This window comes from Amia ocellicauda, chromosome 5, assembly GCF_036373705.1.
Source record: "Amia ocellicauda isolate fAmiCal2 chromosome 5, fAmiCal2.hap1, whole genome shotgun sequence".
NCBI classification, from domain to species: Eukaryota; Metazoa; Chordata; class Actinopteri; order Amiiformes; family Amiidae; genus Amia; species Amia ocellicauda.
Window position 1 is genome coordinate 29,165,985 of NC_089854.1, and position 11,877 is coordinate 29,177,861.

General features: G+C 35.8%; 2 protein-coding genes across 2 annotated transcripts in view; both read left to right on the forward strand.

Moving 5' to 3' along the window:
* The window catches only part of LOC136749996 (myosin heavy chain, fast skeletal muscle-like), a 35,698-nt gene that overhangs the window by 15,641 nt on the left and 8,180 nt on the right, over window positions 1–11,877 (forward strand). The gene's annotated exons all lie outside the window — the stretch shown is intronic.
* LOC136750483 (myosin heavy chain, fast skeletal muscle) lies at window positions 5,430–11,796 on the forward strand. Its single transcript, XM_066705643.1, has 23 exons — window positions 5,430–5,633; window positions 5,727–5,870; window positions 5,980–6,136; window positions 6,241–6,268; window positions 6,353–6,461; window positions 6,547–6,639; window positions 6,736–6,799; window positions 6,882–6,980; window positions 7,078–7,181; window positions 7,276–7,414; window positions 7,779–7,910; window positions 8,022–8,158; window positions 8,363–8,533; window positions 8,618–8,924; window positions 9,016–9,086; window positions 9,221–9,308; window positions 9,413–9,530; window positions 9,645–9,768; window positions 10,117–10,253; window positions 10,552–10,807; window positions 11,029–11,271; window positions 11,359–11,535; window positions 11,647–11,796. The coding sequence occupies exons 1-23, from the start codon at window positions 5,430–5,432 to the stop codon at window positions 11,794–11,796; spliced, it is 3,252 nt and encodes a 1,083-aa protein (XP_066561740.1).

An 11,877-nucleotide genomic window follows, 5' to 3' on the forward strand; every position in this document is an offset into this window, starting at 1 on the left:
CAACACTTTTAGACAGAGGAAGATTGCACAAATCAATTTGATGAATTATTCTTATCAGAAAAAGCAAAGCTACAATTAACACTATCAATCGATTACGTATACCAATTACACTTGCAGGAACAAGTATAGCATTTATCAGTAAAAAAAATTAAAAAGCAAAGCGAAAAACATCACTGGGTGTCATGGAAACCCAGACATAAAACATAAATTCCAGAACAAATTTAATGATCCACAGTTCCCACAATCTCTATACAAAAATAAAAACAATAAGGTAAAACACTAAAGAGAATAACAAATGTCTTATAAAAAAAGTTTTATTATACATTTTAGGCCTATATAATAATGATTATTTCACAATGATCTCCAGGAATACATAGGTACATTTTTTAAAAGCCATATATTTTTTGACCATAAGAGTAAAACAAAAATGTAAAAGAGGAACATCAAGTCTACAATTAGTGAAAAGTTTTATAATTTACCACAGGCACAGTGTTCAGTGCTCAGTGAACACCTAAAGCACAGATGAAAGGCACTCATGGTCAAATCACAGCTTCTAGAAAATCCTAGAATATTTTCTATATATGGAACTGTCACTTTTATATAGTACCACAGTACATCCACTTTCTTGCAAAGTATATGTAATTTAATTAAGGGCTTGTGGTCAAATGCATTGGATCAGGATTTTGTCAGATCCTGATTCAGATCACTGTCAAATTTTACTTTTACTTCCACCTTTACATTGGTCACCTTCAGTAATTATGAGTCATAAATAACAAGCTGCTGCAAAACCAGTCTAGCATATTAATATCAATCTGCTGAGTAATTTACTGAGGCAGGATGCCTGAACCTTCATATAAAAATAATGTGTGAGCTCAGCATTAACTGAAGTATATTTAGAACACAAATTAAAGCTTTGGAAGCTTGTGTTTTCCTTCATAATACAGGGATTTAAATACATCTTTTGCTTAATACATACACTCTCCAAGTTGTAAGAAACCTGACCTTATCAGTTATTTCACCTCTTTTTGCTATAAGCCTCCATAGACAAGCTCATCACAGCTGTTCATACACAATGATGTGGAAAGATGCAGCCTGATAAGAAATACTATTGATTATAAAGGGCTTTACTGAACTTAATCCAAACCTCATATTCACTTTTATCCACTGTTAACTCCAAAAGTACCACTGAACATTGCATCATCCAAAATGAACAGTATTACAAAACAGCCTGGCTCTTTCCCAGAAGCAGACTGTATGTAGTATGTATGTATGTATGTATGTCTGTCTGTATGTATGTCCTAGCAGGAGTACCCTTAGAGAACAGGAAAAGTTTTGAGAACCTTCTAGTTAGCTAGTCAGCTATATCATTTACCTGGCAAAGACTCAGAAAAATTAACAACTAGCATTTTTGGACTCCTCCACAGCCACCCAGACAGGATCCATCTCCAGTATCAGTGGATTGCATAGTTAACATACAGATGGCATTTAATGTGTCTGTAATAAAATCTGTTTTCAAGTATTAATGTGTCGACTGAAAGAAGATTATTACAAAACAGGGTTTTCTTTCTTAAAGGAGTTGCAGCTACAAAAATGCAAAACCTCAATCTTATTCACTTTAGGAGAACTGCTTATATCTTGCAATACACATACATGTCTGTCAGCAATTGCAAGACATGTATAAAAGGTACACATCTGATATTCCTGTAATTATAGTTATTAAAAGAAGTATCATATCTAATATTTTAATTCCTTTCAAATGTTCAACTATATTAAATTATGTTTAGGTGTGCTCTGCATTTTGAAAGGATTACATCAGTATTAGAAGCAACATCTTGCAATTTTAATTATGAACTATTACTAAGCACCAATAGGAGCCACTAGCACATTGTAGTTTAGCAGGCAAAGATTAGCTGAGAAAACAGAAAGTTACATTCAGGATTTCATGAGACAGCATCACCATAACACCCTGTCAAACATTCAGTTTAAATTTGAACAAAAAAGACTCAATCACAGGGACAGGAGTACTATTTTATTTCACATGGGAGAATGACTAATCTTTCTGGAAATTTGTTGATTCATGAAATTTGTAATTTGTGCTGACCACTTTCATCTGAGCATAGCAGGGTTAACTGGATCTTTATGCACTTCTGGAAGACAATAAAATGCTGGACATACAGGATAGTCTACCTTCATAAATTCACATTCTGATTTGTTAAGCTAAACAAATTTCTCCATCAAAAGAAGGAGGAGTACAATAGTAACCTTAATATGGTTTGTTTTTCTACCGAGTTTAACTTAATTTCACATGATGTTCAAATAATTATTCGTAAACATTGGCATATCTTGAGATATGACCATTCTGTGAGAGAAGTAATACAAGAGAATTCACTTTGTGTCATATTTAAACGTTCTGAAAACATAAGGGATATTCTAGTACAATCTTTCAGCCCCAAAATAGAACATCCTCATACCTGGCTTTCTAACAAACCTCTGAATGGCAATTACAAAATGCGGACATTGTGTACATTGTTCTAATACTAGTAACACAAAATATTTTTCCCATCCACGATCTGGTAAAAAAATCTAAATGTATGGATTTATAAATTGTAACACCACTGGTGTAATCTAAATGTTAACTTGCCCTTGTGGTCAGGTGTACATTGGACAGACCAAAATAAATCTGAAAGTACGGATTGCAGAACACAAAGCAGCTATTCGAAACCAGAATCATGACTATGCAATGGCAAAGCACTACACTATGGCTGGACATGGATCTTTTCCACACTCTCTGAGATTCGTGGGCATAGAGAAGGTCAATGTACCGGCTAGAGGGGAAACTTGGTCAATATTCTGTTTTACGTAGAGAAGTGCAATGGATTCTGACTTTGAACACACTGGAACCTTTGGGTCTCAATGATGATATCAATCTATGTCCGCTAATTTAGCTTTATCTTGTACTTCTGAGGAGATATATGCATGCACCCTATTTAACTGCTCTTGTAATATATGTAATGTTGGTGATTTTTATGTAATTTTTATGTATCTTTATGGTAATTATTTTTTTGAACTTGATCCCTGAAATCGTTGATGAATGAATTTAAATATAATTGAATGATCATGATTGATTAAGGGGTGACATATCGAGATTGGGGAATACAGACTATTTAATTAAAACAGCATTTACATATTTCTTGTTGAAACAATTATTTACATGTTGATTGAATAATTGGTTGATCATTGACACTTAAATACGGGGCATCAATTAATACAAGTTTCAAATTATTTAAATGTTTGAAACACCTCACTTCCCTGATGAAGATGAACCGTTGAAACGCATCAACATTGTTGTTTGCTTGAAATATGAAAGTGCAAGAATAAAAGTATACAGATTTTGATTATTCCATTTAAGTTGCTGTTCCTTATCTTCTGTATTTTTTTGCCATTAGATATTCTTTTTATATTAAATTCCCAGGACAAGGCACCCCAGACAACTATTTTTTAGCGCCTGTATATACGTTTTTTTGAATATATATATATAAAAATAGGTATCCTCACTTGCATTTATTTTGATATTTTTCTTGATTATTTTGTAGTTTAGACTTACTTCCCATCCAAACCCCTGCACAATATGTATTTGTATTTAAACATGAGTTTATCAAATATTTTACCAAAGCTAAATAACATCACTTTCTTTCAGCTCAGCTCCTATCAATGATATTATTCAGTGTACATTAATTGAATGCTTTTTAAACTTGATTACCTCAGATTAAACATCATATACCATATGTGAGGCATATCAGGAAGGAACTCAACTGTGACTTATGCTCAAGAATTACTAATGGTTTTCAACACTAGGTTGTACAACTATATCCAACAATTAAAGGGATCAGGAGATTCTTACAGGACCACTGCAGTCTAACATCAATGAGAAAACTAATGTGAAAAGTACCATCTTCTTAACACAGCAGCAATCAACACCTTGTGTTCCAGTACAGTAAAACTCTGCTTTAGGAATGCAAACATTGGTTTTCTATCTTATATTTTCTAGATATTTTATTCCTCAAGCCAGTGGTTGTGTCCCAAAACACTGGCAAATTGTTATAGTTAAGATAAGCTGAAGATGTTCATACCAATACAAGGAGCAAATGCTGATTTGTTTAACATGACTTAGTAAAACACACACCATCCAAGAGGTGGAGCAAATAGACCAATATTTTAAAGCACCCCTAGAATATTAATTTCACATTATCTGGCAATGAGGCAAAATTAATCCTATCATCATTACCATAAAAAGCAACTTGATCCAAAATTAAATTTGGTGTGGCAAGCTTTAATGTAGTCTAATGAGAGATGGTTCAGTGTTACATGACCAAATACAGATGAGCTTTTTGCTTAGCTAGCAAAAGGCTCTCAATAAAAGTAGCTCCTGTGACCCTCCCACTCCTTAGAGAAGCAATCAGGTTCCAAGTAGTGGTAAGATGCTTTCCAATCTAGATGATGATTTGTAGCTTCAATAGAATTAATAGGGCACTGCAGAGACACTATACAATAAATAATACAAGGAAATGAGCCCTGTTCAAAACTTTACTGTAATTGTAACTATGCTTTAAATTAAAAATGTAAAAAAAATGTTGTTTTCACCAATTCCATTCACTTTTGAGCAATAGGGTTTAAAAAATAAGGGTTTTTTACATTTACGTTAAACTATCCGTCAACTGATTTTGATGTGAGCAAAAGATTCCATATGATAAAAAGGATTCTAACACTGTTTTCTAATCTATTTTTGCAGTGGTGTGGAGTTTCCAACTATCTTCCTGTGCTTGGTTGAAAGGTAAAAAGTTATTAAGAAAAGAAAACACTAGTTAAAATAAAGCAAATTAAGTGTTATTGTGACAGTACTTGAAATTCTGCTAGTCACATCTATAGGTAATGGAAAGTAATTAAGTTCAAAACATAAACAAAGAACATACTAGTTTATTGATTATTTAAGACATCAGATTGTTTAAAATAATAATATATTATAGTAAATAGGTTGTGACAATGATAGGAAAACTTGGAAAATGTAACATACCATGAGATAAAAGGTATATGAAATCTTCTATTTTATCTTGTATTTCAAAATTGTTCAGATGACTTCAACACCAATGTGTTTTTTCACCAGAGAAATAATGAAAGTACAGACTTATTCACCTTGTCTTTCAATTCTATCTTCTGTACTCCCAATTTATGTGAAAGCAGTTTAAATGTTGTTAGATATCTCCTTTGCAATATCTGTTTCTCATCTCAATATACCACAACATATTAGGATTGATCTCTGAATTAGATGGTGTAGAGCTTGCTCGAATTACAAGCTTTAGTATTTGACTCCTGTAGTTTCAATTCCTGGTGTCTGGTAACTGTATGTTTTAAATCCACAGTAAATCGCCACCATGAGTGCGGACGGGGAGATGGCCGTTTTTGGCCCGGCTGCCATATACCTGAGGAAGCCTGAGAGGGAGAGAATTGAGGCTCAGAACAAACCCTTTGATGCTAAAACTGCTGTGTTTGTGTCTGAGCCCAAGGAGTTGTACCTTAAAGGTACTCTCCAGAGCAAAGAAGGGGGCAAAGCCACTGTAAAAACAGAGGGAGGCCAAGTAAGTAGTATCTATGGTATGATTGCAAAAGGCCTTATTTTTTATTCATCCAGCTGAATTAGTCTACTTAATAACCACAATTTTGTCTCTCAGACTCTAACAGTTAAGGAAGATGAAGTCTTCCCCATGAATCCTCCCAAGTTTGATAAAATTGAGGACATGGCGATGCTGACCCACCTCAATGAAGCCTCTGTGCTGTATAACCTCAAAGAGCGTTACGCAGCATGGATGATCTACGTAAGTCAATGAAACTGGGGTAAAAAAAAAAATCTCATTAATTAAATCATACATGTATCGTTGAATACATCTGAATTGTGTAGTGAAGTTCTGAATTATACTATTTCAGACCTACTCTGGACTGTTTTGTGTAACTGTGAACCCCTACAAGTGGCTCCCAGTGTACAACCCAGAAGTTGTGACAGCATACAGAGGCAAAAAGCGCATGGAGGCTCCACCACACATCTTCTCAGTTTCTGATAATGCCTATCAGAACATGCTCACTGGTAAGTACTGTACAAATTGTTCTAATTGTACACTCCCTAACAATTTTGAATTTAACCATAAAGTTTAAGTACTTATTTCACCCATATTTCATGTTTATTTACAGATCGTGAAAACCAATCAATCCTGATTACGTAAGATTTATTGATTATGTATTTGTTTATTTCCTCCTTCACTAAAAGGACATGAGATTAACTCTTGATTTGTTTTGCCCCCAGTGGAGAATCTGGTGCTGGAAAGACTGTGAACACGAAACGTGTCATCCAGTACTTTGCGACAATCGCAGTGTCTGGGGAAAAGAAAGCTCCAGAACCTGGCAAAATGCAGGTTAGATAGTGTTCCTTATGTTGGGTGAATAGTTTAGGAGAGCCCAGCTTTAACACCCTTGTTAATGGTCTAATGTCCTTCATAGGGAACCCTGGAGGATCAAATCATCTCAGCCAACCCTCTGCTGGAGGCTTTTGGTAATGCCAAGACAGTGAGGAATGACAACTCCTCTCGCTTTGTAAGTCAAAAATCAAATGCTAGTCTCAAATAATAAATGAAGTGCTTGCCATTTACACGGTCAATATTTGAATTTTGTCTTATTTTATTCAAATAGGGTAAATTCATCAGAATCCATTTTGGAACTACAGGAAAACTAGCTTCTGCTGATATTGAGACTTGTAAGTAATTGTATTTCTCCTAAAACATTAATGTTGTAATCTTTAAAAATGTAACAATATAAAAATAAAAAAAATCTTACAGATTTGCTGGAGAAGTCCAGAGTAACATTCCAGCTGTCTGATGAAAGGAGCTACCACATCTTTTATCAGATCATGACCAACCACAAGCCTGAGCTTATAGGTAAGATCTTTTATTTTAATGAGTGAATAGAGATAATGAAACCTTCCTATAATGTCAGTTGCTGTATTTGAAACATGTATATTTTTCTTTCATGCAGACATGCTTCTGATCACCACCAATCCCTATGACTTCCCTATGATCAGCCAGGGTCAGATCTCTGTGGCCAGCATTGATGACAAAGAGGAGCTGGTTGCCACAGATGTAAGTGCTATTAACTAGCTAATCAGGTAGAAGCTGTAATATTTAATTATTATTATTTATTTATTTATTTTTTATCTAATGTTTAATATTTTAGACTGCCATTGATATTCTGGGCTTTACAAGTGAGGAGAAAACAGGCATCTACAAGCTGACTGGTGCTGTGATGCACCACGGTAATATGAAGTTCAAGCAGAAACAACGTGAGGAGCAGGCTGAACCTGATGGCACTGAGGGTAAACTTCAGATTTATGTTTTGGTTTTCATACATTTCTTAATTTTGACATGGAATATGTAGACTGGAAAACAAATAAAGTTGTCAAGGGTTCCTATAACCTGGAGACCTCTCAATGAACCCTGTAGCTTCATTAATAGAACTTCCATAATCTCAACTCACATAGGGACTAAGCAGCAGCAGCTCATTTACAGGGAACTTTGGATGTCATACTGCACTGAACTCTACTCAACAGAAGACACTGTCGGTCATTTAAACGTCCACCTATAGTCAAAGAAAGTCATGATCTGGATTTGAAACCGACACAATCTAGGATACAATGTAGTGATTTATGACAATACCTGACTTGCTATTTTTGGTTTCAGTGGCTGATAAGATTGCGTACCTTTTGGGCCTGAACTCAGCTGACTTGCTCAAAGCCCTGTGCTTCCCCAGAGTGAAAGTCGGAAATGAGTATGTGACCAAGGGGCAGACTGTTCCACAGGTATGGAAGTCTGGTATTCAGACACTAATATATCTTCCTCAGAGTTTATCCATGCTGTGAAATGTGCTACATTCTGACCTGCTTTGTGTAAATGTAATTCTGTTATGCTAGGTCAACAATGCAGTTGGTGCCCTGGCTAAATCAGTCTATGAGAAAATGTTCTTGTGGATGGTTGTCCGCATTAATCAGATGTTGGACACCAAGCAACCAAGACAGTTCTTCATTGGGGTGCTGGATATTGCAGGATTTGAGATCTTTGATGTGAGTAATATTATTTTGTTTTAATAAATGATCTAATCGAAAAAGATATTTGAAGATTTAATGTGATTTCCATATTGGTTTTCAAAAAATAAATTGGAAAACTGTGTTTTCTCTGGCTACATACAACTGGGCAGAATTTTATATTACCAAGTATGAACTGCTGTATGAACATACACAATGCTGTTCTCAATTTATCTTGAATAGTTCAACAGTTTGGAACAGCTGTGCATCAACTTCACCAATGAAAAGCTGCAACAGTTCTTCAACCACCACATGTTTGTACTGGAACAAGAAGAGTACAAGAAGGAAGGCATTGAATGGGAGTTCATTGACTTCGGTATGGACTTGGCTGCCTGCATTGAGCTTATTGAGAAGGTTGGTAAAATACCCAGTGTTATGTATGAATACAATTTTATATCTCTCTCTCTCTCTCTAATCAATTTCCTAAAATTTCTACAGCCCATGGGCATCTTCTCCATCCTTGAAGAGGAGTGCATGTTCCCCAAGGCATCAGACTTAACCTTCAAGAACAAGCTCTACGACCAACATCTTGGCAAATCCAACTGTTTCCAGAAACCAAAGCCTGCCAAAGGCAAGCCTGAGGCCCACTTCTCCCTGGTGCACTATGCTGGCACTGTGGATTACAATGTCAATGGCTGGCTGGACAAGAACAAGGACCCCCTGAATGACACTGTGGTGGGGCTGTACCAGAAATCCTCTGTCAAACTGCTGGCTCATCTGTATGCCAGCCATGGAGGACCTGAAGGTGATGTACTTGTATTACATTCTCACAAAAATCCTTATTTAAATTTTAGGAATTGCCCTGACATAACTGATCATTTTATTTGTTTTAACAGAGGCCGGTGGTGGAAAGAAAGGTGGCAAGAAGAAGGGTGGCTCTTTTCAGACAGTGTCTGCTCTCTTCAGGGTAAACATTTTACTATTGACTATATTTCTTGAGTCTCCTATTTCCCCATTAAACAAGTAAATTATGTTACAACATAAAACATTTGAAAACTATGTCAATGCATTTAATCAATTTGTCCTCTTGTCACAACACAGGAGAACTTGGGCAAGCTGATGACTAACTTGAGGAGCACACATCCTCACTTTGTGCGTTGCTTGATTCCCAATGAATCAAAGACACCAGGTGCTGTCTACATGCTTTACATAATTCATATCCAAGTAAACTGTTGTATTTGAATACATACAATTCTGATTTTATTTACTGTTAACATTTAATTGTCATTCTAGGTCTCATGGAAAACTTCCTGGTTATCCACCAGTTGAGGTGCAATGGTGTGCTAGAAGGTATCAGAATTTGCAGAAAAGGTTTCCCAAGCAGAATCCTCTACGGAGACTTCAAGCAAAGGTACTGAAAAATACAATATTAGAAGATCAAACTGAAGATATACAGATACTTATATATATATTGGCCTATTGTGTGTCAAAAAGGTCTACTTTATTCTCTCTCATATTGTAATAGATACAAAGTATTGAATGCTAGTGCCATCCCAGAGGGTCAGTTCATTGACAGCAAGAAAGCTTCAGAGAAGCTCTTGGGATCCATCGATGTAGATCACACTCAGTATAAATTTGGGCACACCAAGGTAGGCATCCGTAAAGTATGTCTGCGTGGGACAATTCCATCTACATTGACCAAAAAGGGCAAACACTGGTTGTTGAAACAATACAAAATATAAATATATACAAACAATATCTTGAAAAAGCACAATCATTAGACTCTCAGGAATATTCAAAGACTATAATGTGTAATTATTATTTATCATTTACATTGAAAAGCAATGAAAAAACACAATATGAAAACCAATCAAGTGGACAATGAGTTCTACATAATGTACACAGAAATAATATTGCAGTATGACTGAAGTATATCAGCAAGAAAGAAGTGATGATAAAGTCATAAGTCATAATCTCTTCTGGTTCCTCAATTACAGGTGTTCTTTAAAGCTGGCCTGCTGGGTACACTTGAGGAGATGCGAGATGAAAAACTGGCTGCACTGATCACCTGTACTCAGGCACTTTGCCGTGGTTTCGTGATGAGAGTGGAGTTCAAAAAGATGATGGAAAGGAGGTAACAGGAAAATGTGGCAACATATTTCAAAACTTAGAATCAAATAGTTTCTCAAGCTATGGATGAAGACAAAAACGTACAATACCGAATAAATATCTAAGAACAAGCGTAATTGTTAAATAATTTTCCTTAATGATAAAAACTTGTATACAATCTATGAAACCATATTTTCCATCTAACATGATTGTATATGTGTAATTTTATTATATGTGTCACTACAGCTTTACTCTTGCCCACCTCTTTGATATGTTGCATTATTTATGAAGTTACTAAGCACAACTAACCATCTCTCCTACAGGGAATCCATTTACACCATCCAGTACAACATCCGCTCATTCATGAATGTGAAACACTGGCCATGGATGAAGCTGTACTTCAAGATCAAGCCACTTCTGAAGAGTGCAGAAGCGGAGAAAGAATTTGCCAACATGAAGGAAGAATTTGTGAAATGCAAGGAAGATCTGGCAAAGGCAGAAGCCAAGAGAAAGGACCTTGAAGAGAAAATGGTGTCTCTGCTGCAGGAAAAGAATGACCTGGTGCTACAAGTGCAAGCTGTAAGCATATTGCTGCTTTGGACAATATGAAAAAATACAAAACAAATATGGTATTGGGAATAGTTACACTGTAAAAGTCTTAGTACAATTATAATGTATTTCCAACTGTTACACTATATATTATTTAAACTTAAAAAACATTAAATATATAATAGAAATGAAAGTAAGAATCTGTATAGCAACATTTTGTATTTCCTAATGTTCAGTAATTTAATCAACAGGAAACTGAGAATCTCTCAGATGCTGAGGAAAGATGTGAAGGACTGATAAAGAACAAAATCCAGCTCGAGGCCAAAGTGAAGGAGATTACAGAGAGACTGGAGGATGAGGAGGAAATGAACGCTGAGCTGACTGCCAAGAAGAGGAAACTGGAGGATGAGTGCTCTGAGCTCAAGAAAGACATTGATGACTTAGAGCTCACCTTGGCCAAAGTGGAGAAGGAGAAACACGCCACAGAAAACAAGGTACATTTTAAAGAATTTAACATTTTAAAGAAACATGCACCATCAGAAAGAGGACTTCATTATGTCTGTTTAATTAAACTCCTATAGGTGAAAAACCTGACTGAAGAGATGGCCACTCAGGATGAGAGCATTGCCAAGTTAACCAAGGAGAAGAAAGCCCTCCAAGAGTCACACCAGCAGACTCTGGATGATCTGCAAGCAGAGGAAGACAAAGTCAACACTCTGACTAAAGCCAAGACCAAGCTTGAACAACAAGTGGATGATGTAAGTCAGAGGGCCAAAATAGATCTTGGAGAGCCAACTACAAGTTCATAACAAATAACTGACACTTCATAAATTTTATTCAAAACATTTTATTTTTTTCTCTTTTTCAAGCTGGAGGGTTCACTGGAGCAAGAGAAGAAACTCCGAATGGACCTTGAGAGGGCCAAGAGAAAGCTGGAGGGTGATCTGAAACTATCCCAAGAATCCGTAATGGATCTGGAAAATGACAAACAACAGTCAGATGAGAAGATAAAGAAGTAGGAATTAATAATAAATATGAATACAATTTTGTAAAAGTATGAAGTAAAAATACTTATTTCAAATATATTTGGCACATCACAG

Bases quoted from the DNA above. Each gene is read 5' to 3' on its own strand.
- LOC136750483 (XM_066705643.1), top strand. From the start codon at position 5,430: ATGAGTGCGGACGGGGAGATGGCCGTTTTTGGCCCGGCTGCCATATAC. The intron at 9,769-10,116 runs GTAGGCATCCGT...CCTCAATTACAG, and splicing joins ATAAATTTGGGCACACCAAG to GTGTTCTTTAAAGCTGGCCT. The intron at 10,808-11,028 runs GTAAGCATATTG...TTTAATCAACAG, and splicing joins TGGTGCTACAAGTGCAAGCT to GAAACTGAGAATCTCTCAGA.